The 23,956-nt window shown below is 43.5% G+C and overlaps 1 protein-coding gene across 2 annotated transcripts in view; it reads right to left on the bottom strand.

Moving 5' to 3' along the window:
- stk10 (serine/threonine kinase 10) overlaps positions 1-23,956 on the bottom strand; it is a 132,063-nt gene that overhangs the window by 79,672 nt on the left and 28,435 nt on the right. For both annotated transcript variants that reach the window (XM_070878436.1, XM_070878438.1), the window contains exon 2: positions 16,066-16,230. In XM_070878436.1, the coding sequence (XP_070734537.1) occupies positions 16,066-16,230 (165 nt within the window). The remainder of the gene's footprint in view (positions 1-16,065; positions 16,231-23,956) is intronic.

The raw sequence follows: 23,956 nt of genomic DNA, 5'->3' as shown, positions 1-23,956 counted from the left end.
AGGGGGTAGGCAGCCATCCAGGGTGTCTGAATACTGCGAGAGCAGAAGCTGGCCAAAATTAGGGTGTGGGTCATCAAAACTTGGATTTGCTTCAATACCAGTTGTTTCACTCAAAGCCAAGAATGCAGGAAGGGAAAAAAAACACCTCTTTAAAAAGCAACTTTCTTCCCTTGCTCTCTCCCTTTAAGACCAAAATTATCTCCAGTGACAACTTTAGATGTTTTACATTTTGAGGCTAGCACTCAGTAGGGTGGAGAAAATGTTTGTCTTCTCATTTCACTTGGCCAGCTGCCCAAGCCCCATGCTTAGGAAACTGGACAGAATACAAAAAGCACCTTCACATTTACTTTCAGTGGTTCATTGCCATCTTAGCATCCAAGTAAAAACTGTTGCAGTACTCCAAGCCACAAATTGTGGCAAGCTGAATACAGATAATGATGGGAACTTGATCCTTCAGCTTATCGATAGTAAGTGAAGTTATAGCAGACGGAAAGGGCTCCATGCTGTGCCCTCAAGTATTAATCAATCTTCCAGAAAAGTCACCAGCAACAAAAAAAAAAATCAGCTGAATTCCTGGACATGAATGCAGGCAGTATTGAAATAAGCACTGGAATCTCCCACACAAGCAACAGCACAGCTGTCCTAAGTATCATACACAGAAAGTCGATAAATGTAAGCCAGCTGGTACTCACTAGCTTCACATGGTACGTACTCTAGAATCGAACTCCAATGCAGCTAAACTCAACTAATCTTTCTGGGTACTGTACTTATTTCTGCTGGAGAGGATGTTTATCATCTTTGGAGCAACAACATTAAGGTAACACATAGGATTCAATGCAATAAGAGGAATCAAATGCAGTTTAGTGTAGGTAAATGTACATCAGTCATATATGCAAATTGGGCCTTCATGCAAGTATTGGTGACCTGTAAACCCAAAGAACTAGACCGTACAAGTATAAGCTATCCTTTGCTGCCAAACATACATTTTATGTACTGCATCATTTAAAAAAAAGATTTAACTTCACATTCAAATAGAAAGTACACTAAAGTAATACTAAAAGCAGTACAAAATTATGGCAATGGAGAAACTGAGCAGCTATGGAGTAGAAATTCCGACATCCCGGGCCCGTACGAAGATTCGACAGACCCAGGAAGGCATCGGAAAAGCGGGTTTTCAGCTCATGAACCGGCTTTTCCGATCTGTCAGAAAGCTGGCGCATAGCCTACTTTTACAGATGCAAGTATTTTAAAACACAAACACAATAAAAATAAATTAAATAAACACACTGTATTGTTTAAAAACTCTGCCCACTAAGGAAAGTTTATTTTTAACCCGAATTACAAAACTTTTTTAAAAAATCGACAACATATTGTTTTTTTCCTAAGGCATTTATTAACTTTAATTTCAATTAATTTTAATTATGAGAGGTCTGGTTTTTATTTTTTATTAGTGTGTGTTTTTCCCCCCCCCATTAATAGCACTGAGAACTTTGTAGATACGCGAGTGTAAGTGCTATTAATGGGAACCTGTGAAATACCTACCTGATTGGCTGAGCAGTCACATGTAATTGCATCTTCTACGTCAGAACCCTCCGGACGGGAGCGCGCTTCACAGCGCGGGAGGAGAAGGCCTCCCCATTGGAATTCAGGGCGCCTCCTATACCACCAAGTAAATTCGTAAAAAATCTCCGAGGAGGAGATTGCCCGTGGGAAGACCCTCAGAGGAATTTTTGGGCCTATATCTTCACGACAGCTTGGAACAGTGCAACACCAAAGCTCTCATTGGATTCAGCGATCAAGAAAGCACTGGAGAAAGTAAGCAAACTGCTGTCGATTCCTTGCAGACATTGGCCAGAAGACAGCTGCATGTTTGCCCAGTAAGTGGCCTCTGCCCAAACTTGTATTTCTCCCTCAGGTTCCTGCCCCTCCAGGCTACACAGCAGAAAAGGAGGTTTATAATCCCCAATTTTACTTATTGTTCTTACATGCATTATTTTTCAACTGATTTTCTTTCCATACCCCTTCTTTCCTAAAAGCAGTAACCCTTTGCTCCCCATCTCTGGGATATTCAACATACAATCCCAATCGAGAACAGAAAGCATGTCAGACCCATTGATTACAATTAAGCATTATGTTCAAAATTCACATATGCAAATTGGGCCTTTTGTGCAAATACTGGTGACCTGTAAACCCAAGGACTAGACCGTACAGTATGTGCATTCCCTGGTACTGTGGAAGAAGTGGGGGAAGAAAGCAGAGGTGTCTTACTCATTTTCTGCCTCAAAATTCAACTAAACAGGAAGTGTAGGAAGGACTTTGTGCCCAAAATCATAAACCAGCTTCTTTTTAAAGCTAATTTTATAATTTCATTACACAAAGTGCATAAAGTAAATCTAGTGGTGAGTGACCAAAACGTAGTAAAATGTCCCAAATCGTTTCAGAGGAACGTTATCAAACAAAATTTGTTTAGGAGATATTAGGACAAGTAGCCAAAAGGAGCATCTTAAGAGGAGGAGAGAGAACTAAAAGAACTAAAGAAGCAGAGATGTTTAGGGAGAGAATTCCAGAGCTTATGGCCGAGGCAGCTAAACGAACAACCACCAATGGTGGAGTGATTAAAATCAGGGAGGCACAAGAGGCCAGAATTGGAAGTTAGAGACAGTGAGGGGCGAGGCCGTGGAGGGATCTGAAAACAAGGATGAGAATTTTTTTTTTTTTTTTTTTTAAATCGAGGCGTTGCCAGACTGGGAGCCAATGTAGGTTAGCGAGCACAGGAGTGATGGGTGAACAGGACTTGAGAGTTAGGATACGGGGAACAAAGTTTTGGATGAGCTCAAGTTTACGGAGGACACAAATGTGGGATGACAGCCAGGACAGCATTGGAATAATTGAGTCCAGAGCTAACAAAAGCATGGATGAGGGTTTCTACAGCAGATGAGGTGAGGTGGGGATGGAGCCAGGCGTTGTTATGGAGGTGGAAGTCGACAGTCTTGGTGATGGAGAGCATGTGGAATCAGAAGTTCAGCTCAGGATCGAATAAGATGCCATGGTTGTGAACAGTCTGCGTCAGCCTCAGTCAGTAGCCAGGGAGAGACTACATTGTTGACATAATCCCAGATATTCTACACACTAACATATTTGTTATTCAAGATTGCTCACAAGGTTACCAATTCAGAATTCAAATATTCTTTTGATACTGAACATAGAACAAGAGATGATGGTATTGACTGCTGCCTTTATTCCAACATATTAAGGATCCAAAAAAGATTCATCAATATGAATAAGCAAAACATCTGTCTCAGGCTAGGGTTTGCATAAAATGTAGGTGGCCAAAAGCATTGGACAGACTTGGGAAACAAGTTTGAGATCTAAAAATATTCATTTTATGCAATGTACTGGTGTACTTGTGTCCTGTACATACTGTGATTTAAAATGTTTGTGTCAGCTGTGACTCAGTGGGTCGCACACTCGCCTGAGTCAGAAGGTTGTGGGTTCAAGTCTCACTCCAGGGACTTGAGCACATAAATCTACGTTAACACTCCAGTGCAGTGCTGAGGGAGTGCTGCACTGTCGGAGGTGCCGTCTTTTGGACGAGATGTTAAACAGAGGCCCCGTCTGCTCTCTCAGGTGGACGTAAAAGATTCCATGGCACTATTTCGAAGAAAAGCAGGAGTTATCCCCGATGTTCTAGCCAATATTTTTCCCCTCAATTAACATAACAAAAACAAATTATCTGGTCATTATAACATTAGTTTGTGGGAGCTTACTGTGCACAAATTGGCTGCCGCGTTTCCCACATTACAACAGTAACTACACTCCAAAGTACTTAATTGGCTGTAAAGCGCTTTGAGACATCCGGTGGTCATGAAAGATACTATATAAATACAAGTCTTTCTTTTTTATGTTTAAACTTCAACTTGAAAAACCTCAAATATACTTGAAAGAATGAATTTCTGCAGCTGAGATAACTTGCATTGTCTGCAAGACATCCATCATATCTTATACTTGGAACTATTTGATTTGCAATGAGATCTTCATTTTAAACAAACAAAATCCAGTATATAAGCTAGACCTGTAGGTGTATTTTTAAGAACAGCAAACTTAGGAATGTGACTTATAAGATTTTACAGAACTTCACAAAATAAGTCTGAAGAGAGTGGACAGGTGAGCGGGCTGGGAGAAGAAAAAGACACTTACTTCCAGCTATGCAATTAAGCTTTATTGTGTCATAATACAACAGAGACACAAATCAAAACTTCTAAAACCATAAATTCCCTCCAAGGGATATCAAATAAAAAGGAGTCAGTTCAAAGATGCTACGAGACTAGTGTCTGGAAATCTAGCTTTATAAATCCATCAGCAAGATAAGGGCACCATATCTAGCAGTGTAAACACCAGGCACTGAATCACAGACGCTAGCCTCCAGGAAACTAAACCAGCTTGAAGATCAATAGTTAGCAGCCCTGGGCCAATTTTTAAATTTACCCTCAAAGCCTCCTTGATAAAAATGCAATATCCCCACCGACACCTGGGAGTCCCTGGCCAAAGACCGCCAGAAGTCGAGGAAGAACATCCGGGAGGGCGCCGAGCACTTGAGTCTCGTTGCCAAGAGCATGCAGAAAGCAAGGGCAGGCAGCGGAAGGAGCGTGCGGCAAACCAGTCTTCCCACCCAACCTTTCCTTCAACGACTGTCTGTCTCACCTGTGACAGAGACTGTAATTGCCGTATTGGACTGTTCAGTCACCTAGGAACTCACTTTTAGAGTGGAAGCTTCCTCGATTTCAAGGGACTGCCTACGATGATTTAATGTTTATATGGCAAGAAAACATTTCCTCCAGCACCATTGAAGCTTTGCACGCATAAATTCAGATTTTAAACTAGTTATAACAGTTCAAAGGCTCCATAATTAAAAGGTGGGCTTTAAGTTGTTAGCGAGCTATTGGAGGCCAAATTCCCCCCCACCCCACCCTGGTTGTTAAATATACGCTTTCAAAAATAAGGAAAAGTTATGTATTTTTTCACCAAAATTATCGTTATGGCAACACTATCGCTATGAGGCAGTAAATTCAAGGTTTAATTTGCGAGCGGCAAAAATTGGCGTTGCATGAGGATTCACGGCGCAAACCGCAAATATCACAAACTTTAGTCTGAGGCCGATACCGCTGAGTTGGGCCCCAGAGAGGCCGCAAAAACACCTGAAAATAAATTGGATAAAACTAAAAAAAAACAAAATCACAAAACATTTACAAGATACTTATCTAGCGAATCGCTGCAAAAAAAAACTTTAACTTACCCTTTTTTTCAGGTCTTCATACTCACCGCTAATCCAAGGGCAGCAACGCAACTTTCTCCTTGCCGTTTTTTTTCGTCCTAAATACAAGTGCGCTCAGAGCCAAATTTTTGGCGAAAGCGATATTTTGAGCCTTGCACGGTGGCGCTCCTCTCTACATCAGTATTTGAAAAGCGCCGCCGCAAGACTTCTCTGAATTTCCTGCTGTACTGTTTTTTTGTCAAAAACGGCGAAATATCACTGAAAAAACGGTTGCAAGGTTGCCGAATTTTTAGCCCATGGAGTCATGCAAATAAAGTTTAGTAAATAAGACTTGTCCCAGGATTATAGGAGGAATATGCAGCTTTGTGAAGTACGTTCCTGTCTGTGCAAAAATAAAACAGGGAAGGTGGCTCAACCGTGGCTAACAAGGGAAATTAAGGATAGTGTTAAATCCAAGGAAGAGGCATATAAATTGGCCAGAAAAAGCAACAAACCCAAGGACTGGGAGAAATTTAGAATTCAGCAGAGGAGGACAAAGGGTTTAATTAAGAGGTGGAAAATAGGGTATGAGAAGCAGCTTGCTGGGAACATAAAAACTGACTGCAAAAGCTTCTATAGATATGTGAAGAGAAAAAGATTAGTGAAGACAAACGTAGGTCCCTTGCATTTGGATTCAGGTGAATTTATAATGGGGAACAAAGAAATGGCAGACCTATTGAACAAATCCTTTGGTTCTGTCTTCACGAAGCAAGACACAAATAACCTTCCGGAAATACTAGGGGACCGAGGGTCGAGTGAGGAGGAGGAACTGAAGGATATCCTTATTAGGCGGGAAATTGTGTTAGGGAAATTGTTGGGTTTGAAGGCCGATAAATCCCCGGGGTCTGATAGTCTGCATGCCAGAGTACTTAAGGAAGTGGCCCGAGAAATAGTGGATGCATTGGTGATCATTTTCCAACAGTCTATCGACTCTGGATCAGTTCCTATGGGCTGGAGGGTAGCTAATGTAACCCCACTCTTGAAAAAGGGAGGGACAGAGAAAGTGGGTAATTATAGACCGGTTAGCCTGACATCAGTAGTGGGGAAAATGTTGGAATCAATTATTAAGGATGAAATAGCAGCGCATTTGGAAAGCAGTGACAGGATCGGTCCAAGTCAGAGTGGACAAGGGAGAACCAGTGGATGTGGTGTATTTGGATTTTCAAAAGGCTTTTGACAAGGTCCCACACAAGAGATTGGTGTGCAAAATCAAAGCACATGGTACTGGGGGTAATGTACTGACATGGATAGAGAACTGGTTGGCAGACAGGAAGCAGATAGTCGGGATAAACGGGTCCCTTTCAAAATGGCAGGCAGTGACTAGTGGGGTGCCGCAGGGCTCTGTGCTGGGACCTCAGCTCTTTACAATATACATCAATGATTTGGATGAAGAAATTGAGTGTAATATCTCCAAGTTTGCAGATGACACTAAACTGGGTGGCGGTGTGAGCTGTGAGGAGGACGCCAAGAGGCTGCAGGGTGACTTGGACAGGTTAGGTGAGTGGACAAATGCATTGGCAGATGCAGTATAATGTGGATAAATGTGAGGTTATCCACTTTGGGGGCAAAAACACGAAGACAGAATATTATCTGAATGGCGGCAGATTAGGAAAAGGGGGAGGTGCAACGAGACCTGGGTGCCATGGTTCATCAGTCATTGAAAGTTGGCATACAGGTACAGCAGGCGGTGAAGGCAAATGGTATGTTGGCCTTCATAGCTAGGGGATTTGAGTATAAGAACAGGGAAGTCTTACTGCAGTTGTACAGGGCCTTGGTGAGGCCTCACCTGGAATATTGTATTCAGTTTTGGTCTCCTAATCTGAGGAAGGACATTCTTGCTATTGAGGGAGTGCAGCGAAGGTACACCAGACTGATTCCTGGAATGGCGGGACTGACATGAGGAGAGACTGGATCAACTGGGCCTTTATACATTGGTGTTCAGAAGGATGAGGGGGGATCTCATAGAAACATATAAGATTCTGACGGAACAGGACAGGTTAGATGCAGGTAGAATGTTCCCGATGTTGGGGAAGTCCAGAACCGGGGGACACAGTCTTAGGATAAGGGGTAGGCCATTTAGGACTGAGATGAGGAGAAACTTCTTCACCCAGAGAGTGGTGAACCTGTGGAATTCCATGCTGCAGAGAGTTGTTGATGCCAGTTCATTGGATATATTCAAGAGGGAGTTAGATATGGCCCTTAGGGGCTAAGGGGATCAAAGGGTAAGGAGAGAAAACAGGAAAGGGGTACTGAGGGAATGATCAGCTATGACCTTATTGAATGGTGGTGCAGGCTCGAAGGGCTGAATGGCTACTCCTGCACCTATTTTCAATGTTTCTATCACAGGTCAGATGCAATTCAGGTACATTATTCTTAATTTCTGAGTATCACCTGCTCCAAACATAGCTTCAATGTTACTTCTCCATTTTCTGAAATGTCTTAACCGCCACAATGCAAAATACTCATGTTCTGCTTTCCACCAGTATACTCCAATCTCCTGAATTAGCAGTTTTGATAATTTAAGACTCCAGCTAACCAAGCGATAAATTAACATATTAATAAATCGTGCTTCCATAACTTGTGCCTCCCAGACCGCCGCGGTAGTGTGGCTCGCATCACCAAATCACACCTTCGCCCGTCACCCCTTACTCCTCAGGCACTTTCTCCTCGTTTGAGCATCTCGCCTTGTGCCACCCCTCTCGCCTCTCAATTAAAATCCCCGCTCTCCAACGTCCACCCAAGTACATAACAATTTTCTTCACTACTTTTCTCCTTCAGCATCTGCATCGAGCGACTTCACAATTTCCCTGATTTCAACCTCCATCTCAATTCATCATGCTCCCTCTCGTCTGAGTTCAATGCCCCCCTTACTCTCTCCCTCCAAATAAACTCTGCAACGCATATTCACCTCTAACCTCTTGATCTCGCCATCCCACATAGCCTCGCTACTCCCATCATGTCAATCACTTCCCTGCATCGCTCTCCACCCACATCCTCCTTCCCCCTCCCAACCCTGCTTCCTTCTGTGTCCGCCCCTGGAAAAAAACTCTCCCAATTCACTGACAATTGCACTTTCAAAATTCCAACTGTCTAGCCTTTTGGCCTCCAATCACCTTGATATTCCTGCAGTTACCAATCTGCTCAGCCACACCTTCACCTCCATGTTTGATGCCCTAGTCCCCATTAAATCCATTACTCTCAATCTGGCCATTTAGAATTGAAAAGTAGGGAAGTTATGCTAAACCTGTACCGAACCTTGGTTAGACCACACTTGGAGTACTGTGTACAATTCTGGTCGCCATATTATAAGAACGATATAGAGGCACTGGAGAGGGTGCAGAGATTTACAAGGATGATACCAGAAATGTGAGGATATACCTATCAAGAAAGGATGAACAGGCTGGGTCTCTTTTCTCTTGAAAAAAGGCAGCTGAGGGGTGACCCAATTATGAAAGGTTTTGATCATAGTGGAGAGAGAATATTTCCACTTGTGGGGAAGAGCATAACTAGAGGCCATCAATATAAGATAATCAAGAAATCCAATAGGGAATTCAGAAGAAACTTCTTCATCCAAAGAGTGGTGAGAATGTGGAACTCGCTACCACAGGGAGTGGTTGAAGCAACTAGTATAGATGCATTTAAGGGGAGGCTGGACAAGCATATGCTGGAGAAAGAAAGAGGGTTACACAGATAGATTTAGATGAGGAAAGATGGGAGGAGGCTCGAGTGGAGTATTTACGCCAGCATGGACTGGTTGGGCCAAATGGCCTGTTTCTGTGCCATATAACCAATGCAATCCCATGTTCAGCTGCCTCTGCCACTTCCCTCCATTCCCCTAGCCCACCGGGCCAAACTTCCTCCAAGGTTCACCCCTGCCCTAGCCCTGCATTTGCATGTTTCTCTAGTTTCTCTCCTATCTCCCCTCATGCCCTCTCTGAGCTCATCTTGTCCATGAGACCCACTTCCTGCTTCCTCGACCCTATTCCCACTAAACTGCCGACTACCCAACTTCCCTTCCTGGCCCCCATGTTAGCAGATTATGGTCAACAGTTCTCTCTCTCTTCAGGTATTATCCCCCTCCCCATCAAATCTGCTGTCATCATCCCGCAGTCCCGGCCTGCAAGACCATCAGCAGGCTGGGGCCATTGAAGGGAGCAGCGTGCGGCGGCATGCCACTTCAGGGAGCAGCGCGTGCTGCTGCAGGAGGGCGAGGGCTGCGAAGCCAGATCGCAGATTGCAGTGCGGGCAGGCACAGCAGGAAGGACAAAGAAGTGGCAAGAATTTGTAGATGGAAGTGACCGGGGCCCGTGAGGTGGGCTCAGAAGAGTCGAGAGCCCAGGGGCAGCCCACACTGCGATATTTGTGCAGCAGAGCTGGTCTCCAGTCGTCTTGGTTAATCCTCGCTACTGGACCAAGACCAAGAACCTAGCTCTGTCAAGTCTGTGTGGTGGCTGGTGTGCAACGGCCACCACACGTTAAAAAAAATCCCACACAGGCATCTTCCACCCTTCAAGATGCAGTTCTGGATCTGGAATATTAGTTCGGGATCTGGAACATTTAAACACCTGTGAACTCATCCCTTTTTGACGTGGAAGCAAGTCATCCTTGCTTCAAGGGACTGCCGATGATGGCATATAAAGTGGCCAGAAAAAGCAGCAAACCTGAGGACTGGGAGAAATTTAGAATTCAACAGAGAAGGACAAAGGATGAGAGGAAGCTTGCTGGGAACATAAAAACTGACTGCAAAAGCTTCTATAGATATGTGAAGAGAAAAAGATTAGTGAAGACAAACATAGGTCCCTTGCAGTCAAATTCAGGTGAATTTATAATGGGGAACAAAGAAATGGCAGACCAGTTGAACAAATACTTTGGTTCTGTCTTCACGAAGCAAGACACAAATAACCTTCCTGAAATACTAGGGGACCGAAGGTCTAGTGAGAAGGAGGAACTGAAGGAAATCGTTATTAGGCAGGAAATTGTGTTAGGGAAATTGATGGGATTGAAGGCCGATAAATCCACAGGGCCTGATAAGTACTCTGGGATGCAGACTAAGGAAATTGCCCTAGAAATAGTTGATGCATTGGTGACCATTTTCTAACAGTCTATCGACTCTGGATCAGTTCCTATGGGCTGGAGGGTAGCTAATAGAACATCACTTTTTTAAAAAAGGAGGGAGACAAAATGGGTAATTATAGACCGGTTATAGCCTGACATCAATAGTGGGGAAAATGTTGGAATCAATTATTAAAGATGAAATAGCAGCGCATTTGGAAAGCAGCGACAGGATCGGTCCAAGTCAGCATGGATTTATGAACGAGAAATCATGCTTGACAAGTCTTCTGGAATTTTTTGAGGATGTAACTAGTAGAATGGACAAGGGAGAACCAGTGGATGTGATGTATTTGGACTTTCAAAAGTCTTTTGACAAGGTCCCACACAAGAGATTGGTGTGCAAAATTAAAGCACATAGTACTGGGGGTAATGTACTGACATGGATAGATAACTGGTTGGCAGACAGGAAGCAGAGAGTTGGGATAAACGGGTCCTTTTCAGAATGGCTGGCAGTGACTAGTGGGGTGCCGCAGGGCTCAGTGCTGGGTTCCCAGCTATTTACGATATACTTTAATGATTTAGATGAAGGAATTGAGTGTAATATCTCCAAGTTTGCAGATGACACTAAGGTGGGTGGCGGTGTGAGCTGTGAGGAGGACGCCAAGAGGCTGCAGGGTGACTTGGTCAGGTTAGGTGAGTGGGCAAATGCATGGCAGATGCAGTATAATGTGGATAAATGTGAGGTTATCCACTTTGGTGGCAAAAACACGAAGGCAGAATATTATCTGAATGGCAGCAGATTAGGAAAAGGGGAGGTGCAACGAGACCTGGGTGTCATGGTACATCAGTCATTGAAAGTTGGCATGCGGGTACAGCAGGCGGTGAAGGCGGCAAATGGTATGTTTGCCTTCATAGCTAGGGGATTTGAGTATAGGGGCAGGGAGGTCTTACTGCAGTTGTACAGGGCTTTGGTGAGGCCTCACCTGGAATATTGTGTTCAGTTTTGATCTCCTAATCTGAGGAAGGGCATTCTTGCTATTGAGGGAGTGCAGCGAAGGTTCACCAGACTGATTCCCGGGATGGCAGGACTGACATATGAGGAGAGACTGGATCAACTGGGCCTGTATTCACTGGAGTTTAGAAGGATGAGAGGGGATCTCATAGAAACATAAAATTCTGACGGGACTGGACACGTTAGATGCAGGAAGAATGTTCCTGATGTTGGGGAAGTCCAGAACCAGGGGACACAGTCCAAGGATAAGGGGTAAGCCATTTAGGACCGAGATGAGGAGAAACTTCTTCACCCAGAGAGTGGTGAACCTGTGGAATTCTCTACCACAGGAAGTTGTTGATGCCAGTTTGTTGGATATATTCAAGAGTGAGTTCGATATGGCCCTTACAACTAAAGGGATCAAAGGGTATGGAGAGAAAGCAGGAAAGGGGTACTGAGGTGAATGATCAGCCATGATCTTATTGAATGGTGGTGCAGGCTCGAAGGGCCGAATGGGTGGTTGTTGTTGTTGTTGATGATCAAAAAAACAACCCTGGACCCCTCAGTCCTTGTAAACTACCTCCCCGTCTCCAACCTCCCTTTCCTCTTCAAAGTCCTTGAACGCACGGTCGCCTCCAAAAGTTGTGCCCATCTTTTCAGAATCCTATTTGAATCCCTGCAATCAGGTTTCTGTCCCTGCAACAGTACAAAACGGCTATCAAGGTCACAAACGACATCCTATGCAACTGAGAGTGGTAAACGAAACCTCTCAACCTGCCTGCAGCCTTCGACAACATTTGTCTACATCTTACCCTTTTGGTGGTGGCCTACATCAGAGGGGTGGGGGGGGGGAAAGGAGCGGGGGGGAGGCTCGGGCAGCTGCTTCTGAACTGTTTTGAAATAGAATAGGTGTCTTTTTTCTCTTTGCAATGTCTAACAAAAGAAATCAAAGTATGCTTTTATCCACCCTACATGGGCTTTATTTGACTGTCAGACATATTGGTTCACACCAGCAACGGTGTTCATGGCAGGATATCCTTTCTTTTATGAATTTTGTGTTTGTATGGGAGGACAACATATTTTAATTTAACCTACTGTACCATCGCAAAGCATTCAGGCCAATCTGCTTAGTGTCCATGAGGTGGTCCTCACTTTTACTACACAAAATTTCAGTAACCTCTCTACCTCACCATTTTTTCCTCATCACTGAATTAGCAAAATGAAATCCATTACTTCTTGCACCACATCAAGTTCACGTGGGGAAGAAATGCACACTTATGGAATTCAAATATTCACGGCAGCTTTTGATTAAAACCACATAATGAGAATTATTATAATACTATAACATCCCATCAACACAAAATGGCAGATATCCCTGGCTACGTTTTATTATTTCCATCCTTGGGACCATATAGAAACTTGACAATCACTGTTCACACACGTCTATCACTGCTTATGGGCTTCACCACGTGCAGGTACTTTTTCTAAATCTTGGCTTTATCAGGGAAATTACAGATAGTTTAAGTCACTGGCCCCTAGTTTCATTATTTAAATGCAATTACATAACTTGGAGTAGTAATGTACCCCATTGTCAATTTTTCAACTGTTAAATCATGAAACAACATCTAAACAGAAGATAATAGTTTGATAAAATCTGCAAATCCGAAAGCACCTCTTCAAATTTTACAAAGACACACATTGTGTTCAATAAGTACCAGGAAATACCAGGTTGATAACAAATACCAGGAAACACAAAGCACCAAAATCCAAGATTTGCCACAATCATGGGGTGGCTTCCGCCAACATTATTATTTTTTAGTTTTATTATTGTACAGTACTGAAATACAACAGTTGTTATCCATTTGTGTGGTCTATTCAGAGAAGTTCAAAAATGTTTGCAAACAAGACTTCTATTGCAGTTCTGTTCAGAATTAGAATGGAGTGGAAGGAAGAGAAGTTGGGAGAAACTGGGTGGTGCAGTGGGTTTATACTGGCGAGGACTGGTAGTCAGTGTTTGGTGGTCGCATAGTCCCCATTATTATTCTCATTGTTTGATTTAATTGTACATCAGCGAGTTTTGCATTGGAAGAGTTTAATCACACAGGAGCGCAGTATTCTCCAGCAAGCTAGTGCTGAGCTACACAATGTTTGGGCATTAGCTGCAAGCTTGCTTTGGAGAAATTTCTGCTCCTGACCTTGAGCTACTTGGTGAGCTGGTCCTTATAAGTATGCGTGCGATCTAGAGTTAATAGCTTTGGGTTGTATGCCAGGCGCTCTCCATCCAAGATGATGTTGAGTCATCAGCAAGACATCAGTCGCAAGGGCAAGGAATTTGTGGCAGGGGCTAAAGATGATGGCTTTGGTCTTCCCAATGTTAAACTGGAGGAAATTGTCACCCATGCAAGATTGCATGTTGGACAAGAAGTCTGACAACAGAGGCAGTAGCGAGGTCGAGAGAGATAAAGGAGCAGCTGGGTGTCTTCAGCGTACATATGGAAGCTGACCCTATGTATTCAGATGATTTTACGGTGGGGACAACAACTGGATGATGAAGAGGAGGGAGCCAAGGAAGAGAAGCCATGGTTGGAGATACTCTACCTGCGATTGAATAGGTAAAAGTAGAACCAAGTGAGGCCAGTCCCACTGAGCTGGACAATGGAGGAAATGCATTGGAGGAAGATGGTGTGATTGACCGTGTCAAAGGCTGAGGTGGACAAGGAGGGATAGTGCATCATGGTCACAATAACTGAGGACATCTTGGTGACTTTGATTAGATCATTTCCATTGTCTGGTGGGACAGAAACTTAATTGGAGAGATTCAAACATCGAGCTGTAGGGAAGAGGAAATGGATTTGGGAGGTGACAAGAGTTTCAAGTATCTCAGAGGAAAGAGAGTTGAAAATGGGATGGTACTTGCAAGGACATCGGGGTTGAGGGTGGGCTTTTTTTTGAGGAGGGGATAAGAAGTCATGTTGAAAGGGAGATGGCACCTGAGGAGAGGGAACCATTTACAATGTCACCAAGCATAGAGGTTTAGTTTATCAAGAATGGGGTCAAGGGAGCAGGAGTTGAGAATCAAGATAAATTCAGGGGACATGAGGGCAGACAGCTGAGAAACGAGAGAAATATGCTGCTAGGGCAGGGGGATCCTGAGGGGAGGTTTGGCTTGGTATGCAAGGGAAAGGAGGCTAAAAGATCAGAACCAGTTGAATGGTGACAATGAAGTTCATTGCACATGTTCTTGCACATGTTGGGAGTTGAGAGTGGAGAGAACAGGGGAAGGGGTTTAAGAAAATGGTTGATAATGGAGAAAAGATGATGGGATTATCTTTGCTTTCCAGGTGAATGGTGGAGTAGTGGCAGGTTTTAGCAGAGGAGGGTGAGGTCCGATAACACTCGATGTGCTACAGCCATGTCTATTGATGGATGGCTTCACCAGTGGTGAGCCAGATATGCTCAAGTTTTCACCCTTTGACATTTAGAGAGCTTAGACCAGGGCCATACCAGCAGCAACACCAGGATGGAAAAAAACAAACGTTTTACAGCAGACAATGGCATCAAAAGTTGATGGGCAGCGAGAGGTTGAGCAAATCAGCAGGTGCAGAAGTATTGCGGCCAATGGAATGCCAAAGGTAGCTGAAAGTTTGAAAGTGCAGTTGCAGGCAAATGGAAGAGTACTTTTTTTCTAGGGGCGAACACAAAGAAATGGGACTGGAAGAGAGTAGGGGGGGATGCAAGTGGTGCGGGATAGAAGGACGTGGCCAGAAATGGCTGTGTCTATGATCGAGATAATGGGAGTAGGGACGGCTTTCGAGATGGCAAGGTTCAGGGAGTGGGCATAAAAAAGGATAGAATTTATATGGAGGGAAAGGTTTAGGGAGGACAAGAGGCATAGTGAAATCTGACGAGAGCACAAGCTGTTGTGATTGAGTGTGAAAGCACCAAGGGTGAGGGGTTCACTCAATGTAGGGCTGAGGGAGGGGGGGGAAGTAGAGAACAAGGATTTTAAAGGAAAGACGAGAGGGGTGGAACAAGGGAAGGAGTTCGAAGCAGGAGGAAGAGGAAGTGCCAGAGGAGTAAGGAGAATACATTTCTAAATGCTTGCCAGGAAGTCCTCTTACCACAAAGATAAATCTTTGGAATGTGGAGTTAACAATGTCAACTATTGTTCCAAATTTTGAACATGGAAGGATTAAAATTAAGAAAACAGCACACAACTGACCATTTATTAACTATTCATCACGGAACAGTGTTCGAATTATTTCAAAACAATAGTTAACCATAATTTTAGTGCTTCCAAATCTACTTCAAGATAGGTACCGATAGAGGTTCTGCAACAATTCTGCACTTCCTGTAGCATGTCTGCGATGGGGAAATGAAATTTGATTTTCTCCTTTATAGATCTGACCCATTTGTTCAGTTTTAATAATGTACTGCTCAAGCCAGCTCCACCAACATGCTGGAGTAATGTGGTTCGATAGGTACAAATCCACAATTATTTTCTCAAATCGCAATCATATCGCTGTGGAAAACAATTCAGGAAGGAAAACGGTGGAGCGATTAATTTGCAATAACTCCCACGCACCTCCCTGTGGCCTTCATCAGAACATAGCCATTGACTGGCAGCAGATTCCCCAGCTTCTCGGCCATAATTTATAAACAATGAGTCTTACTCTCCAGCAAATTCAAGGAAATAAGCTCTCTTCCTTACCCATAACTTATTCTCGTAAAAGAAAGCATCCAGCTGTTTAACAATGTAAATATGGTCACAAGAGGCCAGAATTTCGATTTCCACCATGTAATCTTCAAGTTCTTCTTCACTCTTCACCTCAATAACTTTTGCAGCAGCTAAGGCTCCAGTCTCTTTGTTTCTGGCCTGTAATATATAAATATAAAATATTTTCGTAAGTGGCAGAGCATTGCACTGAAGTTTGGCAAATACAAAAGAAAGTAATCACATCTAATCTCTCAACCTCAATTCAGCATTCCTAGGTGGATTTTGTAAAAGAGCAGACACCCATAATAAGATTTTCTAGTTTAGAGTGACACCATATGCCATGAATTTTAATGCGTGGTTTCAAATGGCAGCTCTAAAATCAGTGGCAGTGCATAAACATTTTGGGCCAGAATTTACTGTAAACCTTGCCCACATATTTTCCATGAGCTTTCATACTAAAAGTTAAGAGATCCAAATGGCGCACACCCTCCAGAGCAATCTGAGACCGGCGTGAACAGGGCAAGTGTCTGCCTCCTTAACCAATCCGATTGAAGAATCATTAATGAACAGCGCAGAGTCTGAAGCAGAAAGTGACAGAATAGTGAATTGAATGTCAAATCAGGTACTGAAAGCCTGAGAGGGAAACCGAGGGAATGAAAGATTGGATTGAGAGAAATTTTTTTTTTTTTTTTTTAAATCACCAACAATTAAAAGCTGAAGGAATGAGATACCACACATGTAATAGTTAATTTTCAATGCCAGAGAGGTTGTTTGGCAGTGATGAAGACTTAACATGCCGTTAAAAAGGGTACTTAGACGGACAAGGTCCAACTTTCTGTGGCAAGTTTAGTTTGCATCTACCGCACAACTAGAAGAACTTCATGCCAGTCAATGCATTTGAACGGGGCCAGGCAGCGAGATGCCGTTTTTACGAAGCTAATGGCAGAGCAGCGCATCTCACGCAACAACTTCGGATTTTCACATTTAACTGCCTGAAGTTGATGTCCAATTTGTAAAGCCTTTAGAAAAACACTGGTTAGGCCCCAGCTGTAGTATTGTGGTCGATTCTGGGTGCCATACTTTAGGAAATATGTCAAGACCTTAGGGAGAGTGCAGAGGAGATTTACTAGAATCGTACCAGGGATGAGAGTTCAGCTACATGGAGAGACTGGAGAAACTAAGGATCGTTCGTTCTCTTTAGGGCAGAGAAGGTTAAGGGGAGATCTGATAGAGGTGTTCAAAATCTTAAGGATTTTGATAAAAGTAAAAAAGGAGAAACTGCTTCCAGTGGCAGAGGGTCAGTAACCAGAGGACACAGACTTAATGGCAAAAAAACCAGGAGGTGACATGTGGAAACTTTAAAAAAAAAACACAGCAAGTTATGATGATCTGAAATGCACTGCCTGAAAGGGTGGTGGAAGCAGATTCAATAATAACTTTCAAAATGGAATTGGATGAATACTTGAAAAGGAAAAATTTGCTGAAAGAGCAGCAACGTGGGACTAACTGGATAGCTTTCAAAGAGCCTGCACAAGCACGATGGGCCAAATGGCCTCCTTCTGTGCTGTATCATTCTTTGGTTTCTTCATAAATAATGGTGAGGCCTCACTAAATTCTGCCCCATAGTCTTTGCTAGCACTGCCGGCGGCAGCAGCATCCTCTGCTACATTTCTATAGGAAGCCTCTGGGTGGACAGACTACAATTTGTTTTGGCTAATAGTAGGCATAGAATGCAACTCAAGCATACAAGCTGCTAAACTTCATTTGCAATCACTGTACAGGCCTTTCCCAGCTGAGCTGCCAGCCAGAAACTAAGCTAAAAATTGAGACTTACAAATAAGTGGAGTCACAAATGTCCATTTGTTGCTCCAGTACATTCAGCCACCTCCCTAACATTTCTCCAGCTCTGCGTCTGATCTTACTCCATCACCCCACTGCCCACCCTTAGTGAAGCACAATTGGACATGTTGCTACATTAAACATTCTATGCAAATGCAAGGATAAATTGTGCACAACTTAGGCTGACATTTCAATGCAGTACTGAAATGGTGCTGCTGTCTTTTGATGAAACATTAAACCAGGTGCTGTCTACCCACCCTACAAAATTCCCCAGCTGTTTTGATGACCAACATCCCTCGCTCAACTACCACTGCCAAAAGATTATCTGGTCACTTGCTGTTTGAGGGACCTTGCTGTATTAAATTGGCTGATGGACCACATATGAAACCTAAGACCATCCCAACCTCTGTCGTCAAGCTACAGTGCGAGGATGATGCCTGCGTCCGCGCATATACAGAGACTGAACTCCAGGACATAGTCGACAAATTTACTGAGGCGCACAAAAGCATGGGCCTTACGCTAGACATCCGTAAGACAAAGGTCCTCCGCCAGCTTGTCCTCGCGCACAGCAATGCCCTCCAGTCATCAAGATCCACGGCACGACCCTGGACAACGTGGACCATTTCCCATACCTTGGGAGACTCTTATCAACAAAAGCAGATATTGATGCAGAGATCCAACACCGCCTCCAGTGCGCCAGCGCAGCCTTCGGAAAAGTGTTCGAAGACCAGGCCCTCAAATCTACCACCAAGCTCATGGTCTACAGGGCTGTAGTAATACCCGCCCTCCTGTATGGTTCAGAGACATGGACCATATACAGTAGACACCAAGTCGCTGGAGAAATACCACCAACGATGCCTCCGCAAGGTCCTACAAATCCCCTGGGAGGACAGACACACCAACATTAGTGTCCTCCACCAGGCTAACATCCCCAGCATTGAAGCACTGACCACACTTGATCAGCTCCGCTGGGCAGGCTACACTGTCCGCACGCCAGACACGAGACTCCCAAAGCAAGCGCTCTATTCGGAACTCCTTCACGGCAAACGAGCCAAAGGTGGGAAGAGGAAACATTACAAGGACACCCTCAAAGCCTCCCTGATAAAAGTGCAACATCCCCACTGACACCTGGGAGTCCCTGGCCAAAGACCGCCCTAAGTGGAGGAAGTGCATCCAGGAGGGCGCTGAGCACCTCGAGTCTCATCGCCGAGAGCATGCAGAAATCAAGTGCAGGCAGCGGAAAGTGTGTGCGGGAAATCAGTCCCACCCACCCCTTCCCTCAACGACTAACTGTCCCACCTGTGACAGGGACTGTGGCTCTCGTATTGGACTGTTCAGCCACCTAAGGACTCTTTTTTTTTTTAAAAAAGAGTGGAAGCAAGTCTTCCTCCATTCCGAGGGACTACCTATGATGATTGCATACATAACAAGGACAGTAATTAATTGCCTGTAAGGACCTTTGGGATGTCCTGACATGAAAGAAGTTATACAAATGCTAGTTCTTTACCAAGACAAGCTGCTAGTCTTGAAGTGGAGCTGCAGTTATGAGCAGAGCATTGAATTACAAATCATTGTACCTGCAACTGGACCAGTCAACAGAGTAATAAAGCTCATGAAAAACAGATCACACTTCAGTTTCTTTTCCTCTTGACTGAAGTGCTACCCCTCAGCTCTTTTCACAGCTGCAAATTGAAGCCTTTCACCCCATAGTGAAATAGCAAATTTTCTCCTTTGCCAGTTGTTTCTGGACAGTTCAGCAGCACTTTAGAGATGGCCATGTTCTAGACAGCCATACCCTCCCATTGAAGGAGAACATGGAAGAAAATGTGCAACATTAAGGAGTGGGAAAGGGCAGATGCTCTGGAATCGTCACATTTTGGAAGAAAAACAGTATCATTACATCTGCAACTTTCAGGAACAGAGTGAAGTTCCCTCCAAACTATTTAGAATTATACAACCTCACATTTCACATTAAAAGTTTAAGAGTGCACTTAATCAACAACTTATGGTTTTATAGCACCTTCAACATAGAAAAACATCCCAAAGTGCTTCACAGAAGCCAAAACAGGAGATATTAGGTGGCATGACCAAAAGTTAGGTCAAAGAAGGTCTTAAAGGGAGTTTACGGAGGGATTCTAGAGCATGCAGCCTAGGTGATTAAAGGCATGGCCCCCATCAATGGTAGGGCAATGGCTGGGGCCAGTCAGAGGTTGAGTGAGTTGGAGGTGAGAGGGGACAGTAGGGCTGGAGGAGGTTGAGGTCTTCTTTCCTGCTACCCATAAATACAATTTTTAGACGATGATGATTTATTAATCCATGATCTTACTGAATGGCAGAGCAGGCTCGAAGGGCCAAATAACCTACTCCTGCTCCTAATTCTTATGTTCTTATGAAACTCTAAATTATAGAATATCTGTACACATACCATAGTACCTGTATAGCTGAAAGACACAAATGATCTTTTTTTAAAAACACAGGAAAGATTATGGTAGAAATGAGTGAATTGGTAAACAAGACAAAGCAGCATCTGTATATTGTACAGATGTGTAAGAATACAGTTTTGAAAAGAAGCTCTGAATCCAGCCATTAAATAGCAATATGCAGGGTTACACTAAAAATCAGACCATTTCACTGATGGACAAGTTCATTTTAGCCAATGCCAGCAAACTTTCACCAGCTCGATTACCAAATATAGCCACAGCCAAGATGTTTCAATAATTATTCCAACCTCTTAATTTCCCCCCTCATTTTTAATGTCCCAATTGTAAACCATGGAATGTATTACCAGCAGAGATTTGGCAAGGACTTTAAGCTTACAGAACCTATTCGATCATGTCCTGTTTACCTAATACATGTACATGAAACAGCATGTAAACTTCAGGGTGGAGAACTTCCCTATGAGCAAGGCATGACCTGTACAGTATTGATCAGCACAGTATAGTATTGATTGAGACACAAACACAGAGCACAAGAGAGGAGTCGATAGTTTTATAAAACTCAGATATTACGCACATTGCTGTAGATGTGAGCAGAGCAACTGGTTAAAATAAACACCTCTTTTCAGCTAACATTCAGTGGCAGTGACCAGCTCTACAAATAATCTTTAATTACTCTGTGGAGGGTGTGACTGGTTTCACCCTTTGTGCCATTACTGAAAGCAAATTGTCTATGTACAGTTTAAAAAATATATCTTCAGAAGCAGCAGTTTCCTGTTAACACATTTTCAAACCAGAAGGATGTTTAAAGCTCCACCTGGAAACTGCATTTGGATGACCATATGGGTATAATTAATAGAATTTTTAAAAAAGTTACAGGCATTTTGTATTCCGTCTCAACCACGTTAGTAAAAATATTATACATAATCACCATAGATTGAGCAAAATTGCTATTATGTATGGTTCCTCCACTACAACTGCAGAAGTCTTATGTTCAGTAGGAAAAACAAAGTATAGGGGCAAGGGGATGTTACCATTGTGTTTACTGATAAATGCAAGTAACATCTCTTCAGAATCAAATTTGGGTCAATCCAAGAGAGTGAGTAGCAGCCTGCTGCAAGGACTCTCCAATGCCACTCAGAGCTGTGCACACATGACTTACAGACAACTCACCCTCAGATTTTAACTTCAATGTGGCAGATGTATGGCAACCAATGAAATCTTGTGAATATGAAAAAGGTAAGTTCACAAGCTAAACTGAAAGTTACACAATTTAAACATGCGTCGAGGATGCGGTCACAATGGCAATTATTTGCTTCAATATCTGAAAATTCATAAGTTTACCCTAAGCAAGAGCTTCATTGTTACACGAAAAGAGGAGGGGGAAGTTATGGATAGGATAGCAATAGATAGAGATGATGTACTAAAAAGGTTAGCATTACTGAATGTCAGTAAGTCACCAGGTCTGAATGAAATGCATCTTAAGTTGCTGAAAGAATCAATGCTAGAAATTGCAGAGGCATTGGTCACAATCTTTCAATTCTCATTAGATACAGGAGTAATGCCGGAGGACTCAAGGCTTCCTAATGTTTATACAGGTGCAGCCCCTAAAATCCGGAACCCTCGAAACCAAGGCCATGCCGGATTCTGGGCTTTTCCGGATTTTCGATTTGCTTTCTGATGTTGCGAATCCGGAAACACCCGAGCCCAGGTTCGGACCATCTGGCCCTGCCGAGGATGTTGTTGGGCAGACGGACCCCGCTGAGGAGGTGGGCGGGCAGACGGACCCCACCAAGGAGGTAGTCAGGCAGATTGGTGAGGAGGCCCTGAGATAAGGGCAGCGGCGGTGAGGCGAGGCGAGCGGCGGTGAGGTGAGGCCCGAAGTCGGGCAGTGGCAGTGGCAGGGGCAGTGGCAGTGGCAGGGGGCACCCCCACCCCCCCAAGGTCGGCAGGGTCGTCGGGTCCGGATTCTGGACTTCACTTGTACCACTATTCAAGAAAGGGGAGAGGAGAGAGAAAACTATAGATCAGTCAGCCTAACATCGATGGCGTGGAAGCTATTGGAAACCATTATCAGGGACAAAATAAACTTTCACTTGGAAAGGCATGGGTTAATCAAGGAGCGCCAGCATGGATTTGTTAACAGCAAATCATGTCTGACTAACTTGATTGAATTATTCGATGAGGTAACGGAGAAGGTTGATCAAGGTAGTGAAGTCGATATTGTATATATGGACTTTCAGAAGGCATTCGACAAAGTGCCACATATTTGACAGGAGGCTTGTTAAGGTGGAAGCCCATGGAATTAAGGGAAAAGTGGTGGTATGGATATAGAATTTGCTCAGTGACAGGAAGCAGAGGGTGGTGGATGATAGATTTTTTCAGACTGGGAGGTTGCTTGCTGGTGTTCTCAAAGGACCGGTTTTGGGTCCACTACTCTTTTCGGATTTTGATAAACTATCTAGACTCGGATGTGATTTAAAACCATTGTAAGAGATGTAAGGGGGAGCTGGGGGGGGAAAATCACCCAGAGTTGTCAGGATCTGGAACATTCTACCTGGCAAGGTAGTGGAAGCTGATTCCATGAATAATTTTAAAAGGGAGATGGACAGGTATTGAGGATGAGGAATTCACAGGGTGACATACAAAAAGCCAGGGTATGGGACTAAGCATGACTGCTCTTTCAAAGAGTCAACACAAGCATGAAAAGCCGAATGGCCTCTTTCTGCACTGCAATTTTCTATGATTGGTTCTTGCATACCCCTGAAATAGAGTGTCTAGTTTTAACAGTGAAACGGGACAGGTTTTGCTCAGGAACTTTATAACTTACTTTTGTATTTAATTACAGCAATTTGCTTTTCTCTAAAGTGTACGTTGATTTGAAAGTGGTTGTGATTTCCCCTGAACAGGACCACAATGAAGCTCATTTGTTTCATTTAAATCAGAGGGATCACTTCCAAAGTCATTGATGCCTATTGTATTGTACTAGCAATGCCCCACCCTATGCAAAATTACAGTTCCTTAAATGCTAAGTTAGCTCTCTCATGTGCATTCTATGTGGAATTATCTATTCTGAATATAACCAGATTCCACCCACTTCCGGTTCAAAACTTCTCTCATAACTAGATGCCCGTTTTGTTAAGATAACTTAATAATTTCAGTAGCCAACTAGTAAACACAAACCACTGCAGACAGTGAAGTGGCGGAAGTTCCCAATGCGGCTGAGTCAAATGCATATAAGACATTTGAACAGTTGTCACCAGATTTACTCAAGTTGTTTAAGCAATGCTCACGTAACATCAACATGAGGAAATGGTCTACAGTTTGCTTTGCATCAAATGGCTCCCTCTTTCAAACTGCCATATCAAAATGGAAATTTACACATGCTTGTGACAGATCGCTCATCAGCTTTTTCAATCACACATCACAGACCTCTAAACTGAAGGAGTTGGGAGGTTTTTTAAAAAATGCCTGTGTATAGCAGCTAATCATAATATTATGGTTGCGCAAGTTCTACTGGATGTCAATTATAAAATCCTCTATTAGATGATTTGTAACCACATAAACTCAGCTGCAATCTTAAGAAAACAGACCGATATTATACACTTGCA

This window comes from Pristiophorus japonicus, chromosome 4 (genome assembly GCF_044704955.1).
Source record: "Pristiophorus japonicus isolate sPriJap1 chromosome 4, sPriJap1.hap1, whole genome shotgun sequence".
NCBI classification, from domain to species: domain Eukaryota; kingdom Metazoa; phylum Chordata; class Chondrichthyes; family Pristiophoridae; genus Pristiophorus; species Pristiophorus japonicus.
The sequence above is the reverse complement of the archived record's forward strand: the minus strand, read 5'-3'. Positions and strand labels throughout refer to the sequence as shown.